The sequence below is a fragment of the Nicotiana tabacum genome, chromosome 13, assembly GCF_000715075.1.
Source record: "Nicotiana tabacum cultivar K326 chromosome 13, ASM71507v2, whole genome shotgun sequence".
Classification (NCBI taxonomy): domain Eukaryota; kingdom Viridiplantae; phylum Streptophyta; class Magnoliopsida; order Solanales; family Solanaceae; genus Nicotiana; species Nicotiana tabacum.
Genome location: NC_134092.1, coordinates 109,767,648 through 109,790,445, shown reverse-complemented (window position 1 = coordinate 109,790,445; position 22,798 = coordinate 109,767,648). Strand labels below are relative to the sequence as shown.

The following is a 22,798-nucleotide window of genomic DNA, read 5'->3' as shown; positions in this document are numbered from 1 at the left end:
TCAGTTGCTACCCTTTTCTGTAGGCAGGATTATTTTTCCTCAAGCATGCAGAGGCAGCGGAAAAAGATCTCCCGGCTAGAGAGCTTCATGAACTATTGTTGCTTTCCCTGCAGTGGTTGAGTGGGACGATTACTCAATGCAACCCGTAAGTGTTTTACTGAGGTCTCCTATTTTACGTATTCACTTTTAATAATTCTTGATATGACTCTTGGATAAATGTATCAGAGTTTGTCCCTTGAATCTTTTGAGAGAAATTGAAACTAGAGCATGGCTACTGGCGGTTGAATCAGAGACTCAAGTGAAAAGCGAAGGAGAGTTTACCCTTTCTAGTCGTGAACCTGCAAGTGGCAAGGGCTCAAGCATTATTGACCGAACTGCAAGCATTATTACTAAAATGGATAACCACACTAATTCAGTGAGAATCAAGTCTGGGGAGAGGAATGATACAAAGGAAAGTAACCAGTCACATCTCAAGACCACTCAGATGTCAGATTCTAGCTCTTCAGCTGCCATATTTGGCGGTGCAAAAGTGAAAAGGAGAGCCAAAGGCTTTGTACCCTCAAGAAAGTCTTTAGCTGATCCAATGGACAGAAGTAACGAGCCTGAAACTAGCTCCATTAGTTTTAATATAAAGGAGGATTCACAGATACCAGATGAAAACCTTAAAATAGAAGCAACTTTCTCGAAGTGGGAGGAAAGAGTTAGACCTGCGGAGCTAGAACGAGCTGTTCTTTCACTGCTGGAATTTGGACAAATTGCGGCTTCCCGACAGCTTCAACATAAATTATCTCCAGGCTGCATACCATCTGAATTCAAACTTGTGGATGCTGCCCTAAAGCTTGCTGCAATTGCCACCCCAAACAACAAAGTATCGATATTGGTGCTCGATGGTGAACTTCGTTCTGTTATGCAGTCATACCATCTTTTCCCTAATCAACACGTGTTTGATGCTCTCCAGGTAGTCAGTTGGTTTTATCTCCTATTTTTCTTTTGGTCTAGCCCTCGTTAGGTTGACACAAATATGTTTGACTGTCCTTCATATCCATCTCTCCTGAATCATTTCTGCATTTACTGTTCTGACTATTATCCGGTACTTCGGCATTTAGTTTCCTGTGTTAGCTTTCGGACTATTGCTCTGAAGTTCCAGAGCTGGAAGTGCATTTATTTCCAATGAGAGAACTGGAGGGCTCAGTGGATGGAGGCGTAAGGAGGTGGGTGGAGGGAGAAAAGGGAAAAGAGGAGGATAGAGGAAGATCATGTGGTCGTCAACTTTATATCTTCTTACAATTAGTAACGTTAAATAAGACATTCTGTCAACTGGTGCTCTACCAACATGAAAGATGTCTAGACTTGGCTTGTGTTGCTATTTATGATCAAGATTCTTCCACTTTGACACTTCCATTAGCTTTCATCTTTTGATTTGTCTCTTATATCCTTGATTCTTTGCAAGAAAAGAATGAAAAGAATTAATATCTTGTTTAACTTCAGGTACTGGAGAGTTTAGCAATACTCCTAACTGAAGGTAGGGGACGCGGCCTTTGTTGGCGAATAATATCAGTTGTGAAGACTGCAAATGCGTTGGGTATTCCATTTTCAGAAGCATTTGAAAAGCATCCTATTGAACTCTTACAATTGCTATCTCTAAAAGCGCAAGACTCTTTTGAAGAAGCAAAGCTCTTAGTTCAATCACATTATATGCCTGCAGCTAGTATTGCTCAAATTCTTGCTGAGTCGTTTTTGAAGGTACTTTCTCTTTTGAACTTGATTCCTCTGGGAGTATGGGCACTGATTCCGCCAGAATATTATTATGACATCAAATTTGAGCTTTTGTAGAAATTTGCTTAGTTCTTTTACGACTTGATCTAGTAACAAAACACAAAGTACCAAAGTTGTGTCTATGTAAAAAGTATGCTGTTCAGTTTGTCTATGATGTTCTCTTTATTTATAAATTTTATATCATCACAGGGTTTGCTAGCAGCACATCGTGGAGGTTACATGGAATCTCAAAAAGAGGAGGGACCTGCTCCTTTATTGTGGAGATTTTCTGATTTCTTGAAGTGGGCTGAGCTTTGCCCCTCTGAACCAGAAATTGGCCATGCTTTACTGCGTTTAGTTGCCACTTGTCAAGGAATACCACATGCCTGTGAAGTAAGTGTATTGTCCTTTAGGTCTTCACCAATGAAAAACCTGTTCTGTAAATCATGGACTTACTGAGTTAGTGTGCATGTTCAATAAAAAAGTGGTAACGCTATGTGGGAGCTTTTGCTCTTTGGTTTTTAATTATTACGCCCTAATTGAAGTCACGTCCTCTCTTTGCAAAATTTGTTCAGGTTGAGCTTCTCATTTTGTCCCACCACTTCTACAAGTCCTCGGCATGCCTTGATGGAGTTGATGTTCTTGTAGATCTTGCATTCAAAAAGGTGGAGGCTTATGTATCTGAGGGTGATTTTCCATGTTTAGCTCGCCTGATAACTGGAGTGGGGAACTTCCATGCACTTAATTTCATTCTTGGTATCCTTATTGAAAATGGTCAGCTCGATCTTCTTCTTCAGAAGTTTTCAGCTGCTATCGATGCCAACGCTGGCACTGCCGAGGCAGTAAGAGGATTCAGAATGGCTGTTCTCACATTACTCAAGCAATTTAATCCCAATGATCTTGATGCGTTTGCCATCGTTAGTACTTTTTCATTTTCATGTCAAATAGATGCTTCATCCTCCCACTTTAACCCGTTCTGCTTTTTCTCCCGAAAACTGTTTTCATTTCCTCAAAGCAGAAATATATGCATCTTTTAGAGAGTAAATAACGTGCATCTCTCTATTTCCCTGTAGGTTTATAGCCATTTTGATATGAAGCATGAGACGGCTTCTCTTTTGGAGTCACGAGCAGAGCAATCAAGTAAGGAGTGGTCCCTCCGATCTGACAAGGATCAGACTGATGAGCTCTTGGCTTCCATGCGGTACTTCATTGAAGCTGCTGAAGTTTACTCATCAATTGATGCTGGCAACAAAACACGCCAAGCTTGTGCACAGGCATCACTTCTCTCTCTACAGATTCGGATGCCAGACTTACACTTTCTCAATCTGTCTGAAACTAATGCAAGGCGGGCACTGGTCGAACAATCCCGTTTCCAAGAAGCACTAATTGTTGCTGAAGCTTATGGCCTTAACCAGCCAGGTGAATGGGCCCTAGTACTTTGGAATCAAATGCTCAGACCAGAGCTCGTTGAACAGTTTGTGGCTGAATTTGTTGCTGTGCTCCCCCTTCAACCCTCGATGCTTCTCGAACTTGCTAGATTTTATAGGGCTGAAGTGGCTGCAAGAGGAGATCAATCCCAGTTTTCCGTGTGGTTGACAGGGGGAGGGCTCCCAGCTGAATGGGCAAAGTATCTCGGGAGATCATTTAGATGTTTGTTGAGAAGGACTAGGGACTTGAGGTTGCGATACCAACTGGCTACCATCGCAACTGGTTTTGTCGATGTGGTTGATGCATGCAATAGAGCATTTGATAAAATCCCTGAAAATGCTGGACCTCTTGTCCTGAGGAAAGGTCATGGTGGAGGTTACCTTCCACTGATGTAAGCCTCGAACATGTACTATATCAGTTTTGAATTTTTGTCCTCCAAGTTTAGCTTTAGTAGGAAGCAGCATAAATTCATGAAGACACAAAATAGGTGGTGTAGGTCTGATGAGTTGATGATCTGCAATTTTTGGCATCATTTTATTTGTTCATTTACCCATATTCTTTCCAACTGAACTGAGGCCGGGTGAACAGAGTGCAGTTTTGTTGTTTAAGGAATGTATATTAGAGTACATGTATATTGTTGTACAATATTCTTTTGTGGATATGCAATGTAAGGGTGGAATTTCTTTATTTTGTGCTCTCCTTCTAGTTTATTTGACCTAGCATAAGCAAGAGTTCAATTTACAGCAAGAATTTACGACTACTAAACCGTTAAGGGAGAAAAAGTATATTTGTATATTCACTTGCACATGCACATGCACATATATAAACATATGAGAAAAAATTATTCATGTGACTTCTTTTTGGGTTCTAAATGGAGGATTGAGAGGATCCACACTAGCCCACCCAAATCTTAGCAAATGTCCCCCCCCCCCCCCAACAAAAAAAATAAAAAAAATCAAGTAATCACTCCAAGTCAGAAGGCCTCCCGATTTGGGTAATTATATTCTGACAAACCCACAAAAGTTTGATAATGTGGGTCACCTCTCACCGTCAGCGACCCAGCCCAGGTCTATCCCAAACCCGCACTCCAACCATACCCACACCCTTTCCAACTGCGCCTCTTTCAATAGAGGCAATCAATTGCCTGGGAAAAAATCAACCACACCATCTCAGTTGTGAAGTGACATTGAGTGTCAGTCCTTCAAGATCGAGCAAAGATCTCAAACGTCCCAGCGCGAATTCTAACAACCTCCAAACAAATTATAACCAGGCAACTGAAGAGATGCCTCTGTTTTCAAGCATAATTGGCGGTCTACCCAAGAAAACTCCTCTTAATGGCGAACCCAAACAACCCCAGCAACCAACAGAACATCACTCCCCTAACGATGTCAACCCTCCCACTACCACCGGACTTGATGCCGGAATCTTGGCTGGGAGATGGCACTACAGGGCTAGTCACTACAAATGATGGTTGGACCAGTCCCAATATCCTCACCATCCAACACCAACGCTATCTTGCACGGCTAGCGACCCACCTTCTTCACCAAGGCCTGCCAAACTTCGGCCACCAGCTATGGTTGTCTACCCTCCTCCAATCCCAATACATGTGCACACAACAACCGTCACTAGAGGAGCTCAACAACCTGATGGGACAACTCTGTCAAACAATGCCCTTTTTTCACTCATGGACGTGAACACACCACTCCCATCACCTGCCTTTACCATGTGGCCGCGGGTAAATCAGTCGATTCCCCCAACAATGACTCAGTCCACGGCAATGGACCAACTAATCAAAGAGAAGAACCAGACCCTAGTGTACCTCAAGGAGTCCAACGCAGATCCTGAAAAAATTAGGAGTCCCCAAAACAAGAGTACTCCTCATGCAAGAAGCTCAGGAGATCGAGTTCAAAGAGTCGTTCGGAGAAATGCTTATTGCTCTCTGCCCCTGAAAACTCACAAGTTGCAAACTAAATCTCCAAGTTCTCTCATCTCTAAACTTAGGGAACTCGGTAGTGGCCCTAAGCCCTGTACTGGGAAGAGTGAAAGCGACCCCTGTGGGAAAGGGGAAGGGCCTCAAAAGGAAAGCCCCATCTCAAAATCCTTTACTGATGAACTCCATAATATGAAATGCGATGGAAGCCAACAGTGCTGAGTTCCGCAGGCACTGTGCCTCCATGGTCAAGCTGCACAACCATGCTGATTTTGTTCTCCTTGAGACAAGAATGGATGACCATACACACCTGACTGCAAAGCTCCAGTTCACAACCCAGTTTCAATCCCCTGCCATAGGGCAATCTGGGATATTGATGTTATGTGGAAGGATGACCTAGTGAAGCTAGAGGAAGTCTGTACCACACCCCAGGGTGTGCATGTCATGGTTAAGGTGATCCCTGATGACTCTAAATGACTATTCTCTGCTATTTATGCTAGTAGTCACATTCATGATAGAATAAGATTATGGCAGTCCCTTGAGGGCATGGCCTCTGTTTATAAAGGTAGTTGGCTTGTATGAGGAGACTTCAATGAAGTCCTAAAAGCCAGAGATAAATTTGGGGGCAACATCATTAATAATAGTAGAAGTAATCGTTTTTGGAACTGTTTGAACCAATGTAGACTAGTTGACCTAGACTTCAAGGGCTCAAAATATACTTGGTCTAATAAAATATACACTAACATGCAAGACTTTATCCTAGAAAGGCTGGATAGGTGTTTTGCTAGTGATGACTGGATTGAGTCATACCCTGAATCAACAGTAACCCATCTCTCAAGGACCCACTCTGACCACTGCCCATTACTCTTCACCATTACTAGTCAACAGTACAATGATCATAGAAGGCCCTTTAGATTCGATTCTATGTGGTGCAGTCACCCTGAATTCTCCTCCATTGTTCAAAAAGGCTTCCACTCCACAAATGATCTTTTGGGTGACACAAACACCTTTAAAGCTAATGTGACTACCTGGAATAGACATGTCTTTGGAAACATCTTCCATAAAAAGAAACACATTTTGGCTAGGCTTAATGGCATCTAAAAATCTAATGCCTATCCTTTCGGCACCTACCTCCATGACTTAGAATCTAACCTCTAAGCAGAGTTCTCAACTATCCTTAAGAATGAGGAGGATTTTTGGAAGTTCAAATCCAGAATTAGCTGATTGTGTGAAGGATCTGCCACCACTAGATTCTTTCACACCACTACCATTAACAGAAGAAGGAGAAATAGGATCCTAAGCTTAACAGATGAAGTAGGTAATCAAATCAAAGACCCCCACCTCATCAAAGAAACCACCAGAGGCTACTTTGCAAACCTTTTCACCACATCCCATGCCTCATCTACCTACAAAAACAACTGTTGCGAGGACACTCCTCTAGTCCTTACTGATAGCATGAGAGCATCCCTTGATCAACCTCTTAGGTACTCTGAAATCAAGAAGGCCATGGACTGTTTCAAACCTTTTAAGGCACGTGGGCCTGATGGGCTGCACCCTTTCTTCTACCAAAAATACTGGAACATCCTATCTACCCAAGTCACCAACTTTTGTCAGAAGGTATTCACCACTTCAACCATTCCCCCTGAAGTTAATAGGACTCTCTTATGCTTGATCCCTAAATGCCAAAATGCTACTATGCTTAAGAGCTTTAGACCAATTGGACTGTGCAACACAATGTACAAGCTTGTCACTAAGATCATAGTGAATAGGATAAAGCCCTTACTCCAGACCATAATTGGGCTCACACAAGCCAGTTTCCTATCTAACAGGAGCGCTGCTAATAATGCCATAATTGTTCAGGAATACATCACCCATTTCCAAAAGATGAAAGGCAAGAATGCTAACATGGTCCTAAAGATAGACTTAGAGAAAGCCTTTGACAAACTTGAATGGTCCTTTATTAGGGACTCTCTAATGTTCTTCAAGTTTCCACCTAAATTGATCAATATGATCATTTCCTGTATCTCTTCTAGCTCCATATCCATTCTAGTCAATGGGAGCCAAACTGAGCCTTTCAACCCTACTAGAGGAATCAGGCAGGGTGACCCCATCTCCCCCTACCTAATCATTATTTGCATGGAAACTGCACATGATCAAATGGGATACAATTACTAAGCCAAAGAACATGTGGGTCTTGGTCTTCAGCAAGCCCACATGAAAAACAAAGCCAGCCTGACTAGTCTAGCTTGGAGATTATACCAGAGCATAAACACAATGTGGGCTAGGGTCTTGATGGGGAAGCACTGTATTGGTAACCAGGTTAGAGCTAAACCTAAGACTAGGACTTGGCAATGCATTCAAGAAGGTTGGAGGGTTTGTATTAAGGCCTCTAGATGGGTTGTCCATAAAGGGGATAGAGTCAACTTCTTTATCGACAACTGGATCCCCAATATGCAACCCCTTAACTCAATCCTCCATGGGCCTTGGCATAACTCTTACTTCACTCTAAAGATAAGCTCCATCATCCACAATGGGGAATGGAACCTTGATGATGTCCACTACCCCATCCCCATGGACATTAATAGTGTTATACACTCCACCTCCATCCCTGTTTCTAGCAACTCTGAGGATAAAGTTATCTGGAACCTCAATGAAAATGGGCTTTTTAGCTCTAAACCAACCTACAACCTCATTAGTTCTGAGCTAAACCTTAGTATTAGCCAAAAGGACTCATTTGGCTGGATTTGGATGCTAAAAGTCCCTAATAAGATAAAAAATTTTTACTTGGATGATGCAACACAACAGACTTCCCACTGCTAAGTACCTAAACAACATAGGCTTAAATGTAAGCCCAATATGCTATTTCTACTCCTCTGAAGTGGAAGACATAAACCACATCTTCTTTGAATGCATCAATGCAAAAACATTCTGGCTGGCCCTAACACAGGAGTGTACAAACCAGGTTTGTCATCCACACCTTGTGTTTTCAATGGTTCACTGGGAGGAAACATGGCACAAGGTCAAGAACATGTGCTTCAATGATGCTATTGATCGGAAATCCCTTCTACCTTTCTGCTTTTGGAGCCTATGGCTCACAAGAAACAATAATGTTTTCGACAAAAAGAAGAACCTCACCCCTGTTAAACAAACTATTGCTAGAGCTACTGAATACTATCACATAGTTGTCTACCACATGGACAAAGGGGAAAGCACTGCAATTCACATTAAATGGGAGCCTCCACCAAATGGCTCCTATGAGCTAAACACTGATGGGGCTGCTTGCCATAAAATAAGAGTAGGAGGGGTTGGGGGTGTCTTCAAGAACAACATGGGTGACTGGGTGCTAGGATACATAAGGGGTTGTACCATATACCACCAGTATAGAGGCTGAACTCCATGCATTTTGGCAGGGACTCAAAATAGCCCTTGACTACAACTTCACACCTCTACAAATCTGCACTAATTCTAAACAAGTTGTAAGGATGCTAAATGAGGGAAACCTCCACTATATCTCTATTATTTTTTAATGCAGGTCATTGATGGAGCAACTGTGGAATCCAACACTGGAACATAATTTCAGAGAGCTGAATCAGGTGGCGGACCTCCTTGCAACGGAAGGAGCAGCAAGGAAGTTGTTTGGTAGGACAGAAGTTTTGGCAGTTCCTCCGGTGTTTGTAAACAAGGCTCTGTGGGCAGAGATCCTAGGAACTGTTTTTGTACGTAACATCAGGGCAAATCCCATTGTAATGCAAAACAATGACAATGCAACTCACGAGAGTAGTGGCTCTCAAACAATGGTGTAACTATTTTTGTTATATTTATATAATTATTCAGTTTACCAAAAAAAAAAAAAAGAGGATCCACACTATTGAGTTACAGCAGAAAGGCTTAAAGCTAACCTGAATCATACATCAGTAAGTGTTTTGTGGCATGGGGGGAAAGGACAAAGAAGAAAAGAGAAAATCAACGATAGGATAATGCCAAGTACAGATGTCAATTAGAAATTATTTTTAAAGCCAATAGTGAGCTAAAAAAAAACACAAACAGAAATTTTGACCGAAATAACATAAAATAATAATTGGCTTGTTTCATTGATTTGCACGATTGTAACACATTAAGACCTGAAGATAATAATTAAAAATCTTCCAAGTAGCAAAATCTCACTTGAGCACATTCTAACACAAGAAAGCAAAAGCTGTTAAATGGCCTATCAAATTTGACAGCTTTTTATCCCCAGAGATGCTACTTCTTGTTGCTACTTTGTATAGTAATTCCAAGGACAGCTTAGCTCTTTACCTCTATGAATATTTTCTAGCAGAGTCAACATTCTGCAGATGGCGGCAATACTGAGTAGTAACTAAATTTTATATATTCATAACATGCAGCTAGTTGCAAGAAAGTATAGAAGCTAATCTTGCTTCAAGGCTGCATTATCAGGACGATTTTGTTCAAGGTATCGCTTTGTCCTCTCAAGAACACCAAAGAATATTGATCCACCAATGCCTATCCAAAGCACTCTTGGCCCGATGCCCTATAAGGAAATTAAATTCCAAACTAACAGAGGTCAACAATTATGTGTCAGATATCAACTAATGAGTTTTAGATCAAAACGTACACATTCATATTTATTGCACATCGCAAAAGAAAGAAACTCAAGAGACTTGGGAGAAATGTGGGAAAATCCTTGTGTCGGTTCTTAGCAGGTTCTATTTGATGGAATAGTAGGATGATGCATCTAAAGTATAATGTTAAGAGAAGATGGCCAAAAGTACATTACATGAGTTTTATGTATATGCAGGGAACAATGAGGAAAAATGCATGGTATCAGCTAATGACAATATTAAGGTCCCATCGAAATCAGGCCTGGTTATGTAGCATGGAGCTATCAAAAATTAGTGATCAAGAAAGTAAAGGACCACAAGTCAGTGACTCTTTTTAAGTTTTTATACCCCTCGTAGTCCCGAGAAAGAAAATGCGGAAAAGGTGTGGTAGGGATGCTAAGCTCTTTCATCATCCATTTGATTTTCCATAAAGGAGACAAATAAAGAAACCAAGAAAATAAGCAGTCTCCAGGATAAAATAACCCAGATATGGGTCCTAGTACTGCAGTCTAAAAGGAATTGTGGGATCCCTCTACCTTTAGAAGTGCTGGAGCTCCTTCTTCTGCAACAATAATCCTCACACAATCAACGATGCCTTTGTACTGGTTGGCAGAACCCTGCACAGGAACAAGACTAGAGATTTCACATTACCTAAATTGCATGGAAAGTAGTCTTGCAATTTATGGAAGTCTCATTTTATTATAGACATGCATGCATGGGATGAAGAAATTAGGAGACACGGATCGTCTGAGTACCACGTGAAAAAAGTACCTGAACCATTAATCTTGTCTTAATGACATCAAGAGGGGTAGTTATAGCTCCAGTTAGAGCACCTGCAAAAAGTAGAGGTAACCATTGATAGCTTTAGAGCAGGTTCATTGTCTACATGCAGAAGCAGGAAAATCATATATTTACTGCAGCAACATGAGAAGTTATAATAGTAGACAGGCTAAACATTAGGAATTTCAGTTATTCACATTTCCTACAAAACAGTAACTTAGTCACATAATCATGCCAAATTATCGCTCAGTGCTGCATATTCATTCACTGAAATGGCGATTTTACAGTCTTTTCTTCGTGGCTTAAAAAACACTTTGCTGCATAAGTTTTAAGAGATTTCATTCATGGCAATTATTTTTTATTTATTTTTGATAAGAAATGAGAAGATTTCATTGATGTGTTCCAGCAATAATTCTGGTAGGGCAATGTATAATTGCAAGATCTTTTGAGGAGTTTTGGGATTGGCCCAAAGGATTTTCAAATTGCTGGTTCATTCTATGACTTTTCAAGAGTAAGATTAAGAACCCTGCAATTCAGTTTTCTACTATTCACAATTCATAGGACCTGAATTTACATAACTTCAAGCAAATGGCAAATTTGTGTTTTGTTCTTGAAGTGAAGCCATGCTTTATCATTTTGAGCACCAATTTATTAACCCAAATTAGGAATAGTCAAAATCATAGGGGTCATTTTGTGGTCCAGTCAGTTATGGGTGATTGTTGACTCACACAAAAACCAATGCAATTGTGCTATGTAAAAATTTATGTCTACTTAAGCCTACATTTCTTGATACTGCAGGCTTACATGAAAGAGCCAGCGACACTCTCTACGCAGCAGCTGAATCCTCAACTTAAATATTATAAATGAAAGCCAGCATGCCATAGTCAGAGAACTACAAATGAATTGACATGTAATAGGTCTTTGAAGGTGGATTACCAGCAAAAGCACCAATAACAGCATTCTCTGGATCATTCAAGTCCCTTTTTGCCTGGTACGAAGCACATAAAGCAGCTTTGATATTAGTAGTAATTTCAGAGACTCTAGCCATATCTTTTTCAATCAAACAGTAAAGTATTTGATCATTTCCATCTTTGATGGCAAGTCGAAAAGCAAAATCAGCAATGTAACGTTCCTCGTGTTTCTTAGTTCAAGAATATTCCGTGAACTTTCGTTGTTAATGAAGTGAGAAGTCAAGCAAGGAAGGAGAAAGACAAAAAGAAACGAGCTCAGAGAATTTCTAATTAACTTTTGAATACACCAGTTTAAGCAAAATCTTTTCTTATTCTCTTTAGCTTATACATCAAAATTTAGACTACGTGCAAATGAAGCTCTATCACACATATGTAGCCAACAGCGAAATGGGTAAGTTTTCTATGAAATTAATGAGAAGTTGCACTCAACATCTTGGAAAGCAGGATACTTACTGCCAGCTTATAACCTATCCGCAGCTGCTCGTAGATACAAAATTGGATGGCGTCAAATGGCAAATCTCGAAGTAGAAATGACCCATATCCCTACAAAAGTCCCCATATTACAATAAAATAAACCAAGTTTATATCTATCACGTAAATGTTGGACCTAACTATCCTTTGCAAAAAAACTGAACCAATTCCACGCAAAAACTGTTTTGAAATACAAAGGACAAATGGTGCTGGAACTGTGTGCAAGATATGTGACATTTAAAAAACTAGCATACCGCATAAAGACCTTTAAAACCTTCCTTAGAAACAATTAGGCGAACAGCATCAGGAGCCGAAGCAAATTGCCTAGTCTGCATTCGCTGTTTAATGACCTGTAGTCTCAAGAAACCAAATGCAATCAATAGATTTACAAAGAGGGTTATCCTAAACGGGCGAAAAAAAAAAAAAAAAAAAAAAAAAAAAAAGATAAGAAAAGGAGAATCCAGATATTCAGGAAAGTGAGAATCTCAAAAAAACTTCATTCACCTCAGTTGGAACACGAACGAAAGAAGCAGCAATGCCTCCTAAAGCACCAGCAGTCTGCATGAAGTTTGGAAGCTCTTATTTAGAAACAGAATTCCCACTGTGTAAGAGTAATATGCACGCTTCAGATGTCAACCACAGAGATATAAAAGCAACTTTTTTCTTGAAAACTATTCAAAATACCATAAGAATGTATAGGCATAACTTGAAGAATAGTGGCCTGAGAAAAATAATTTCGTGAGGATTCCAGATAGAGTAAAACGTAAGAGCATTTTACAGGAAAAATTTATATTTTATGAGGTGATAAAGAAACATGTTATCAGTAACCAGGAATTAGTGTGTGCTTGATAGACTGCAAGATTTGCATGATGTTGTTTTTTTCTTATTTCAATTGCATCTACGTTTCTTCTAGCCAACTACCTGAGTTTCCTAATGTATCACCTCGTCTAAGTACACCAATATTTTGTTCCATTTAAGTCATCAAATTCTTCTCCATGTGGCACCTCTTTCCTTTCTTCGTAGGGAACAAATGACCAAGGAATAGCATATGCCATCAAACACTCTCTAGAAAAGTTTTAAGAACGATTTCTAGTCACAAAAGTTCTATTAATGAATTTGGTCTATGTCATGTCACAAACTAGAAAACAGGACCTAGTGCAATCATGACAGTGGGAGGAGAAATATTCTCACAAGATGGGCCACAGCACTAAGATTTTCAGGAAGCATCTTCAATAACTTTTGCTTTGCCGGTTCATATACACCAACAAAAATGGCAGAAGCCCTGCGTAAAAGAACAGGATCAATAGAGATCACTACTAAATATCCTCAGGTAAGAAACCATACGAGAAAATAGGACTGTTCACCTCAGGAAATAAAAGCTAGTTAGGTTTGGAAAAGGGAATTTCATTTTCATCGGGTTCACAACAGTTCAGGTGTAAATACTTCTATGCTATTACACGGTATTTCTTTAGTAATACTTACGGTAGGACTCCAGCAAGATTTCCAGCAAGCCCAGAATACAACCCTTTCAAGGCTATTTGTCCTCCACCACGAGCTGCCTGCACAGGGAAACAAGTTAATAACAATTTTAATCAAAGCCAAGACACCCTATATCGTAAACATTTCTCTTGTTTCCTTGAACTGGACATCTAAAATACCTGCTGTTCTAGAGGACATGCAAATGCTAGAATTGAAGAAAGAATTCAAGATCAACCGGAGTAATGTAAATTTAAATGAAGAAAGCCTGACACTTTGCATTCCGACTATTTAAATAGCAGAAAATCTGAATATGAATAAGACAAAAAAACATGAAAAGCAGTGCTCAGCTGTATACAAATGCTATATCAGGGAGACCATGCAACAGAACATGACTATGAATCCTTCAACAGTTTATTCTGTCTAAATTATCTATCTACTCTCTCTTTCTCTCTTTTATCCAGCCTGTCAACATAAGGAGCAAATAGTCTTGACAATCTTAGCAGACACCAGTCTAGCATAGTAGCATTGCATACATAATTGACATTGACTTGTGATTATAAACAGGGATATTTAATAGTTGACTTTCCTGCAGTCGTGTTTTAATTGTATCAATGGGATATAAAGTTGTTTCAACGACAACGCCTGCTGTCCCTCCTGCTATGACACCCTCTGCACGAATATGACAAGATTAGAAGCACCAAACCTCAAAAAAAAAGGGAGAAAAGAAAAACCTTTTTGTCCTATAATAGTGTTGCTTACTACAAATTTCTTCTTGTTAGAAGTTAGGGACTCTATTTTTTCACTTTTCGTACCCACCCCCCAGGCAGTCTGAAATAGCAATAATGCATCATAAGTTTATGAGCACCAAGTTGCTCCAGGGAATAAATTATTCTGCATTTTGATAGGTTTATCACTTGATTTTTTTTGATTGGTGGGTTTAGCACTTGAATTTATACATATATTTACACTTTCTCATCGATATCAAATTGACAAGCCACTATTGCTATAGCAGTTCACATTCAAATTGAAAAAAAATAAAAGACAGAAAGAGTGGTAATATATGACAAGCATGCTCCAATATCGGCATGGTATTACTATAATTTCAGCAGACATACCAAATAGTATACGTAAGAAATCAAATGGTTTCTCTTCTCCACTGTTGACTGATGCGAAAAACTTTTTTGGTACCATCTGAAGGTTATCCATTTTTCTTCCAGATGCATCTGCAAAATCAGACCACCTCATCAAGAAAGAACAGGGAAACATAAGATAAAGAATCAATATAAATCTACATTCTAATATGACGTAATGCATGGGTAATCTTTTCTCTCTGTTTGAATAACAATCTTCATATCACTAAGATAAACCATACTTGATTGAGAAACCTTTAGCTTCTTCTTAAGTATATTATGTCCAAGAGACAAGAACATTCTAATAACTGAATAGATGACATGCCAAAAAATCCTGCTACCTCTCCATTTCATGCTTGTTTTGTGCAGATTGGTATCCAAGACATCAGCTAAAGAATAGTTAGCTAATCTCATTCGACAATTAAAGTTGAATGTACTCGAAATTGATGAAAAGAAATATTTCACAATTATCATAGTAGCACATATTAGTGATCAGATATGTAAGTTGAAATACTTGCACTTAATATAACATCAACATTGTCAAATCAAAATATCAACAGTTTTCCATCTTCAAGTCATATTAGTACGAAAAACCACTAAACTCCAGTAAATATTTAAACCAGCAATTGAGAGTGTCTAGTAACCTTAGACTAAATATCCAGATCTCCAATGTTCAAGAACTAGAATCCCCTAAAAATATTTACCTCATTCATCATTCTTTGCCACAATTGGGAGTAGCGGAAACCCTACACCCCCGTATCTTCGGGTGGATATGCAGATTCACTTATATCAATTTACTAATTATTTATTTTATGACGGTGGTGTCTGGACCAGCTTGTGCGCACCTCGACTATTTCACTGATACTTGGTACCTCCCACGAGCGCAGGTCCCGGGTAACTCTGCTTACACCAAGGCTTAGGTAGATGATAAGTGCAGGGATTTGATACCTCATGGTTCTCCTCCCACTTCGTTGACCGCTAGGCCAAGTGACTTATATCAATTACTATTTTGATTTCCAAATATGATTATACCTGCACCCACATTAATGCCAATGCATCCTCTTCTCCAGAAGTAAAATCTGCTTCCATCATCACTCAAAGTCTCAAACCAAAAATATATCATCACATTAATCCAAGCATTAAATTGGAATTCATTATAACCCCCCCCCCCCCCCAAACACACACACCCCAAATTACCATCTATATCTTAAAATGTCAGTCTGCAAAGGATTCAACACCATTTTTCCATTAGCAGACACAATTAGACTCTGCCATTCTTACTACATTGAATCAGCACTATGTTAAGTTACATACATAATAACAGCCCAAGAAAAATGGGCAAAATCAGAAACAGTAAAAGATGCAAATTTTACAACTTTCAGTAAAAACTGGAGAGTTGTGAATTACCTGAGGCTGCAAAAGAATTCTTTGTATCCAAAGCTAATGCAAAAGGTCCCATTTTGAAGCTTTAATTCTCACCTCTTCACCCATATACATAAACGCAACAGAAACTTGAGAACTTTTATCATACCATTTTCAAAATTTAGGAAAAAGAAAAAAGGAAAAAAAAAGTAATCGAGAAATTCAAAACTAATTAATGGGGTTGGGTTAAAATTACCAGTTATTGGGAAGTTGGAACTGAAAGATAGCAGAGAGTTAGCTTCTGGTTCTTGAAAAGCCGTTGCTATCTATATTATAGCATTACATGTCAGAGCTCAGCGATGTACAGACGTTTCTGCATGTGGGTACAATACCTGCGAAGCAATATCGTTAATTCTCTTTAAGAAAAAAACGCTGTTTGGTTTCACAAGCAAACTTTCTACTATGTGTTAGTAACATTTAAGACTAACGTTACGTATTGCAAGAAATAAATAGGAGTGTAACCATGTGTTAATTTCTTTTTTCATTTAAAAAAAAAAGAATAAAGGAGGGTTAACTTTTTTGCCAAAACTTTTTTCAAGTTTTTAGTTGTGCTTGTTTGATAGTTTTTTCCGACTTACAAAGGTTGTGGTAGGATTCTTTCGTCCTTAATCGGGTTAATGAAATAAATTAATTTAATGGGTATTATGCCGCGCGAATCCAAATTAGTTAAGTCCCAAATTTTCTAACAATATCAGATACCTGATGAAAAAATAATAATTTTTCTAACAAATTTTCTAAATTTTGGGGAGGAAAAAATCAAGCTTTTGAAAAACGTGAAAATAACGTTTAGATAAAATATTTGACTTTGCAAATAAGTTGAAGGTCTTTTTTCACATTAGATAATAAAATACATGAAAAAGGTTTTTTTTTTACCTTCATTTTTCTTTTTATCCTTAAAAATAAATGCAAAGCAAACAAAAAAAAAAAGCAACATTTTTTTAATTTTTTTTGCTATTAAAAAAAAGCAGCAATATAGAGAAATTAATTTCTAACGAACAAAACCATAAACTCCTCTATTCCATAATTTCAACGGTTGTAGTAAAACTGAAGAAAAAGAAAAGAAATAAAAAGTAATGCTTGCCCGCTTTCCTCTCTCCTTGACATTAGCTCATGCATTCATATTTCTCTTACCTTCAAAGCTTGAAATAAAACTACATTTTGTTCATTCCCATTTCTCCCTTCAAATCATCCCCTTCCCATTTCACCATTTTCTAAAGAACTTACACTTTAATTAATTTCTTATAACTATTTGGTGCATAATTATATCAGAATTATAGCACCGAATATAATCCACGTATAGCGGCTAGTCAGCACTAGCAATGGCTCATATTAAGATGTTGATATGGGCATGTTGCTTGGCGCTATCGACTAGTTTTGCCTATGGTCTTGGTGTTAATTGGGGTACACAAGCTGCACAAACTTTGCATCCTACAACAATTGTTCAAATGCTCAAGGATAATAAAATTGATAAGATCAAATTATTTGATTCTGATCATTGGACTGTTAAGTACTTTGCTGGTACTGGTATTGAGGTTATGCTTGGAATTCCAAATAATCAGTTGCGTAAATTTGCAGATGATTATGACTTTGCCAAGGATTGGGTAAAAAATAATGTCAGCACACATTTGTATGATGGAGGTGTTAATATTAAGTAAGAACCCCTTTTTCTATCTTTTTATTCTTCTTTCATCTCATTATTCTTTTTATTAAAAAAAAAAAAAAAGGTCTGGTGTACAAGGCATTCCGTGTACATGCAGGGTCGGGGGAAGGGTTGCATCTCAAGGGGGTGTATGTAGATAACCTACTCTAATACAAGCATTAGTGGTTGCTTCAATGGCTCGAAGTCGTGACCTATAGGTCATAGGGAAACAATTTTACCATTGCTGCAAGACGCCCCTTCCTCGTTATTCTTTAAATGATACGAAAAAATATGATAATATCCATCTGCTCCTTTTTATTTGTTGTTTAAGATTTTATAGTAGCATTAATTATAACGGTTTGTTTGACTAGATTACTCTTTGTCTCTTCTCGAATAGCCTTTGCTAAAAGATTGGTAACTTTACAAAATTGTATAGATCATTTACTCGAGCAAGGGTCTTTATTTTCTAAAGCAACAATTATATTTTGGACCAAATTTGTTTAGCTAAAACAACAAATATAAAGGATTCCAATAACGAGAATGAACCATTTTATTGCAGATTGTAACTTCTAAATGTTGTCAAAAGAATTTTTACACTATCAGGTCACCTAACAGATAACTATAGGTAACTAACTATCCATAATAGTTAGATTAGTAACATAAAAAATGGTCCATATAACCTGACAACATACTAAAATACGCTGATAAAATAAAAAAATAAAAAAAGATCTTTGATTAGTAGTGTTTGTAAGCTAAATCCTTTATTGCACTGTTACGTTATATAGAGAGCAATTGCTTTGAATACTGAATATTCTTTTGTGGATTGACTATAAGTACTTATTAATGTTTCAAAGGTACGTTGCTGTTGGAAATGAACCATTCTTGAAATCATACAACGGTTCATTTATGAAATCAACATTTCCAGCATTACAAAATGTTCAAAAAGCTCTCAATTCTGCTGGACTTGGAGACAAAATCAAAGCAACAATCCCACAAAATGCCGACGTTTATGAATCCGGTAATTCAGGTCCATCACAGGGCGATTTTCGATCAGATATCAGAGACTTAATGCAGAAAATTTGTCGATTTTTCAAAGACAACAACGCTCCGTTCCTCGTAAATATTTACCCTTTTCTTAGTCTCCACGAGAACAATAATTTTCCTATTGAATTTGCATTCTTTGATGAAAAAGCCAAGCCTGTACGTGACAACGGAATATCGTACACTAATATGTTTGATGCTAATTTAGATACTTTAGTTGTGTCATTGAAAAAAGCTGGTTCTCCTGGTGTAAAGGTAATTGTTGGAGAAATTGGCTGGCCAACAGATGGAGATTTATATGGAAATGTTACATTGGCTAAAAAATTTTATAGTGGATTTTTCAAGAAAATGGCTACAAAGAAAGGAACTCCACTTTACCCTGGATATATTGAGTATTATCTTTTTAGTTTAACAGATGAGAACCAAAAGAGTATTGCACCTGGAAGTTTTGAACGACATTGGGGTGTTTTTAAATATGATGGACAAGCTAAGTTTCCAATGGATTTCACAGGACAAGGACATGAGTCAATGCCTGTTGGTGCAAAGAACATCAAATATTTGGAGAATAAATGGTGTGTTTTGAACAAATATGCTGAAGATATAGGTAAACTATGAATTTCTATTACTTTCTTATTTTCTTAAATTTTATTTTATATTATTTTCGATTAAGATGAGCTTAGATGAAGCGATATGAACAGTGATTATAGTAGTTAATATAGCTGGGCAAAAATGGGCGAGATTGGTCGAGTAATGATATTGGAGCGTGATGAACTTAAACGAAGCAATATGAGTAGTGATGATTACTTATCATAGTTAGAGGAGACAAATGGGGAATCTTAGTAGCTCGGTTGGTTGGCTACCTAAACTTTTACCTTGTTGGTTAGGGTTCGATTCCCCATCTTGTAATCTCCTACCCCATTATAAAAAAATACAAAAACTAGAGGTGGCAAATGAGCAGGTTGAGTCAAACTTGGACTAGTCAAAATAGGTTAAATCAATAAACAAGTTATGACTCAACTCGCCAAAATTTGCTTGGTCAAGAGGGACCAAATAACGGGTTATAACCTAAGCTGCCCAACATGACTCAAATCTTCCTTCCTTTTTTATTTTGCTTTTTGGGCTAAGAAAAAGTTATTAGCTAAGATTTTTCTTAATTTTCAATATTCTCCAAATTTGTTTTGGTATGTTTAGTGTTTGAATTGCATTTTGACATGTTGGGTTATACTATTTGACACTTTTGACCCAATAGTTTGATGAGTCATTTCGGGTTCAACCAGTTGGGTCCAGTCAACAAACAGATAATAATTCGGCTTGTTAAACTTGACCGGTTTAGGAAGGGTACCAAAAATGGATTAACTTTGTCACTTCTAAGTATAACCGAGTCTAACAAATTGAGACGTTGTTGTTATTGTTGAACAGGTAGACTACCTTCGAGCGTACAATACGCTTGCTCCAGGTCCGATTGCACGGCATTATCTTATGGAGGATCATGCAACAAGTTGGATGCAGATGGAAATGTTTCTTATGCATTCAACATGTATTATCAAATGAACAGTCAAGATGTGGAATCATGTGTATTTGATGGATTGGCACAGATTGTAGAAAAAAATGCTTCAACTGGTTCATGCCTATTCCCAATTGGTTTAGAGAGTGCTGGAGTTAGAATTGGTTTGGATGCAATGCTTCACATTCTTGCTGGTTTCTTCATCTTTTTGGCAATTCTAGTCTAGGCTAGAAATTTAATTGACAAGTTAATTTGCTTTTGAATGTCATGTATATATCAGCCACATATGTTTGGTTGACTAAATAACAGAAGTACTAATTAATATTTACTCTGTTGAAACTTAGATGTCTCATTTTGTATGGATACAAATTGTTATAAGATAATGAAGTTTTGTTGTACAGAATGGAAAAAGAAGTTTTGTAGTATTTTAGATGAGGAGTTTAACTTTTACTATGTCAACATTGTTAAAAGTTTGCATATTACTAAATCACCTAAAATATAATTGTTGGTCCATAAAAAGAGGGACTAATAACCTGAAAATAAGGCAAATTATGTAATACAATATGATAAAACGCATTGATAGTGTAAAAGTTCAGCAGAACTCGGTTAACTTTCCTACTCTGATAGCATCTCTGAACGACAGGTACCAACAACTACCGTAATGAAAGAATAAATCTATTAAGTAGGAAAGAGTTCTCGAAGGAAGCCTAGAAGCAAAGATCCAACACTTCTGGAAATTACACTTTTACTTCTTTTTTTTACAAATAAAAATACAATCCCCCCTCACATATGAATCGAATAGCTTCGAAGGAGACTTCATATTTGAAACGCAGGAAGGGAGGAAAATCGATTTGACTCAAATCCTAGACGAATAAAAAAGAGTTGTTTCAGGCACGAACCACGTAGAAAACTCACGAACCTAATATAGTTGATTCTATGGTTAAAGACCTAGGTCTTGCACCTGAACTCGACACAATCATTTATTTACAGGCATGCACCAATGATAGTAGTCATGGTTGATTCGAGGATCTACGCGGCAGAGAAAACTCTTCAATCGTGTTGCATTTTTTCTGATTGATGCTATTCTAGATTGTTCCATATTGACCGTGTTGGATTTTACATCTGTTACAGTTATAGTTTTCTAGAATAATTAGTTGTTTAGTTTTAAGAGAAGTCTGCTAGAAGATTCAGAATTTTAATTATAGTAAGAGTTTAGTAATTTAGTTGTAGGAGGAGTCTACTACTTTATTTATTTGGCTATTTAAAGCCCTATGATTAATAAAATTTTAGAGACAGTTTTTCAATCTTATTTTCAACCTTCTTGCTGCTTGCATATTTTTCTAAAATCTATAACAGTGGTATCAGATCCTCCATTGATCTTGACGGATCTCTGAATTAGCTGAAAAACAACCAATTTCAACCACTTTTAAACCATACGCATTTTTACCCATACCGATTTTTAGCCAAATTTTTAACAATAGCAAGCAGCGGTCTCTCTTTGAATACCCCACAAACTTTCACTGGTGAAAACTATTAGATTTGGTCAGTAAGATAAAATCCTATCTTGAAACTTATGATCTATGGGAAGTTGTAATGGAAGACAAACTTATACAACCACTTCCTGCAAATCCTACCCTTGCCCAAATCAAAGCTCATTCAGATGAGAAAACCAGAAAATACAAAGCTAAAACTATAATTTAAAATTCAGTTGCAGATTCAATCTTCTCTTAAATCATTGCATGTGAGACAGCAAAAGAGGCTTGAGAAGCACTCAAACAGGAGTATCAAGGAAGTGAACGAGGCAGACAAAATCAGATTTTAAATTTGAAAAGAGATTTTGATTCTCTTAGAATGTAAGATGATGAGACCATCGCTAAGTATTCTGACCGAATTTCTTTAATTGTCAATAAAATCAGGTTACTTGGCGAGGATTTTAAAGATGACAGGATAGTTGAAAAATTCTTGTGACAATTCCCGAGAGATTTGAATCCAAAATTTCCTCTCTGGAAGAGTCTAAAGATCTCTCTACCATATCTGTTGCAAAATAAATAAGTGTTCTTCAAGCATAAGAGCAAAGAAGGGCCTTTAGACAAAACAAAGTTACTGAGGGTATTTTTTATGCGAAACACCAAAAAGAAAAGTCGATTATCCTTATTGCAAATATTGCAAAAAGAAAACACACTTAGAAAAATTTTGTTGGTGGAGACCTGATGCATTATGTGAAAATTGCAAACAAAAAGGTCATGTTACAAAAGTGTGCAAGTTCAAAGATGCTCATGCACAAGCACTAATAGCAGAAGAAGGAATTGCGGATGACCTTCTTTAGACTGCAGCAACAGAAGTAAGGAGGAGTGTTGGATTTTGCATCTGTTACTGCTATTGTTTTCTAGAATAATTAGTTGTTTAGTTTTAGGAGGAGTCTGCTAGAAGATTCAAAATTTTAATTACAGTAAGAGTTTAGTAATTTAGTTGTAGGAGAAGTCTACTACTTTATTTATTTGGCTATTTAAAGCACTATGATTAATAAAATTTTAGAGACAGTTTTTCAATCATATTTTCAACCTTCTTGCTGCTTGTATATTTTTCTAAAATCCATAACAGTGGTATCAGATCCTCCATTGATCATGACGGATCTCTGAATTTGCTG

At 37.7% G+C, this 22,798-nt stretch overlaps 3 protein-coding genes across 3 annotated transcripts in view; 2 read left to right on the top strand and 1 right to left on the bottom strand.

The window, feature by feature from the left end:
* LOC107760795 (uncharacterized) overlaps positions 1 to 3,870 on the top strand; it is a 45,488-nt gene extending 41,618 nt beyond the window's left edge. The window contains exons 21-26 of the mRNA XM_075228314.1: positions 24 to 145; positions 226 to 958; positions 1,489 to 1,743; positions 1,966 to 2,148; positions 2,331 to 2,672; positions 2,829 to 3,870. Of these exons, the coding sequence (XP_075084415.1) occupies positions 24 to 145; positions 226 to 958; positions 1,489 to 1,743; positions 1,966 to 2,148; positions 2,331 to 2,672; positions 2,829 to 3,578 (2,385 nt within the window). The 3' untranslated portion in view covers positions 3,579 to 3,870. The remainder of the gene's footprint in view (positions 1 to 23; positions 146 to 225; positions 959 to 1,488; positions 1,744 to 1,965; positions 2,149 to 2,330; positions 2,673 to 2,828) is intronic.
* A 5,280-nt stretch (positions 3,871 to 9,150) lies between these two features.
* Positions 9,151 to 16,354, bottom strand: LOC107788912 (S-adenosylmethionine carrier 1, chloroplastic/mitochondrial). The gene is made up of 13 exons (XM_075228313.1): positions 16,164 to 16,354; positions 15,953 to 16,026; positions 14,531 to 14,638; positions 13,998 to 14,084; positions 13,419 to 13,491; positions 13,128 to 13,218; positions 12,441 to 12,494; positions 12,191 to 12,286; positions 11,919 to 12,008; positions 11,431 to 11,482; positions 10,486 to 10,547; positions 10,251 to 10,331; positions 9,151 to 9,644 (listed from the first exon to the last, which is right to left on the bottom strand). The coding sequence occupies exons 2-13, from the start codon at positions 16,002 to 16,004 to the stop codon at positions 9,522 to 9,524; spliced, it is 969 nt and encodes a 322-aa protein (XP_075084414.1). The 5' UTR covers positions 16,005 to 16,026; positions 16,164 to 16,354; the 3' UTR covers positions 9,151 to 9,521.
* Positions 16,355 to 17,154: 800 nt separating this feature from the next.
* Positions 17,155 to 20,581, top strand: LOC107788910 (glucan endo-1,3-beta-glucosidase 8-like). Its single transcript, XM_075229090.1, has 3 exons — positions 17,155 to 17,618; positions 18,461 to 19,251; positions 20,067 to 20,581. The coding sequence occupies exons 1-3, from the start codon at positions 17,287 to 17,289 to the stop codon at positions 20,375 to 20,377; spliced, it is 1,434 nt and encodes a 477-aa protein (XP_075085191.1). The 5' UTR covers positions 17,155 to 17,286; the 3' UTR covers positions 20,378 to 20,581.
* The last annotated feature ends 2,217 nt before the right edge of the window (positions 20,582 to 22,798 follow it).

Excerpts from the sequence above, each read along its gene's own strand:
- LOC107788912 (XM_075228313.1), bottom strand. The coding sequence starts at position 16,004 with ATGGGACCTTTTGCATTAGCTTTGGATACAAAGAATTCTTTTGCAGCC. Across the intron at positions 12,287-12,440 it reads TCGTTCGTGTTCCAACTGAG|GTCATTAAACAGCGAATGCA; the intron begins GTGAATGAAGTT and ends TTGAGACTACAG. Across the intron at positions 10,332-10,485 it reads AGACAAGATTAATGGTTCAG|GGTTCTGCCAACCAGTACAA; the intron begins GTACTTTTTTCA and ends GTTCCTGTGCAG.
- LOC107788910 (XM_075229090.1), top strand. The coding sequence starts at position 17,287 with ATGGCTCATATTAAGATGTTGATATGGGCATGTTGCTTGGCGCTATCG. Across the intron at positions 17,619-18,460 it reads GATGGAGGTGTTAATATTAA|GTACGTTGCTGTTGGAAATG; the intron begins GTAAGAACCCCT and ends AATGTTTCAAAG. Across the intron at positions 19,252-20,066 it reads CAAATATGCTGAAGATATAG|GTAGACTACCTTCGAGCGTA; the intron begins GTAAACTATGAA and ends ATTGTTGAACAG.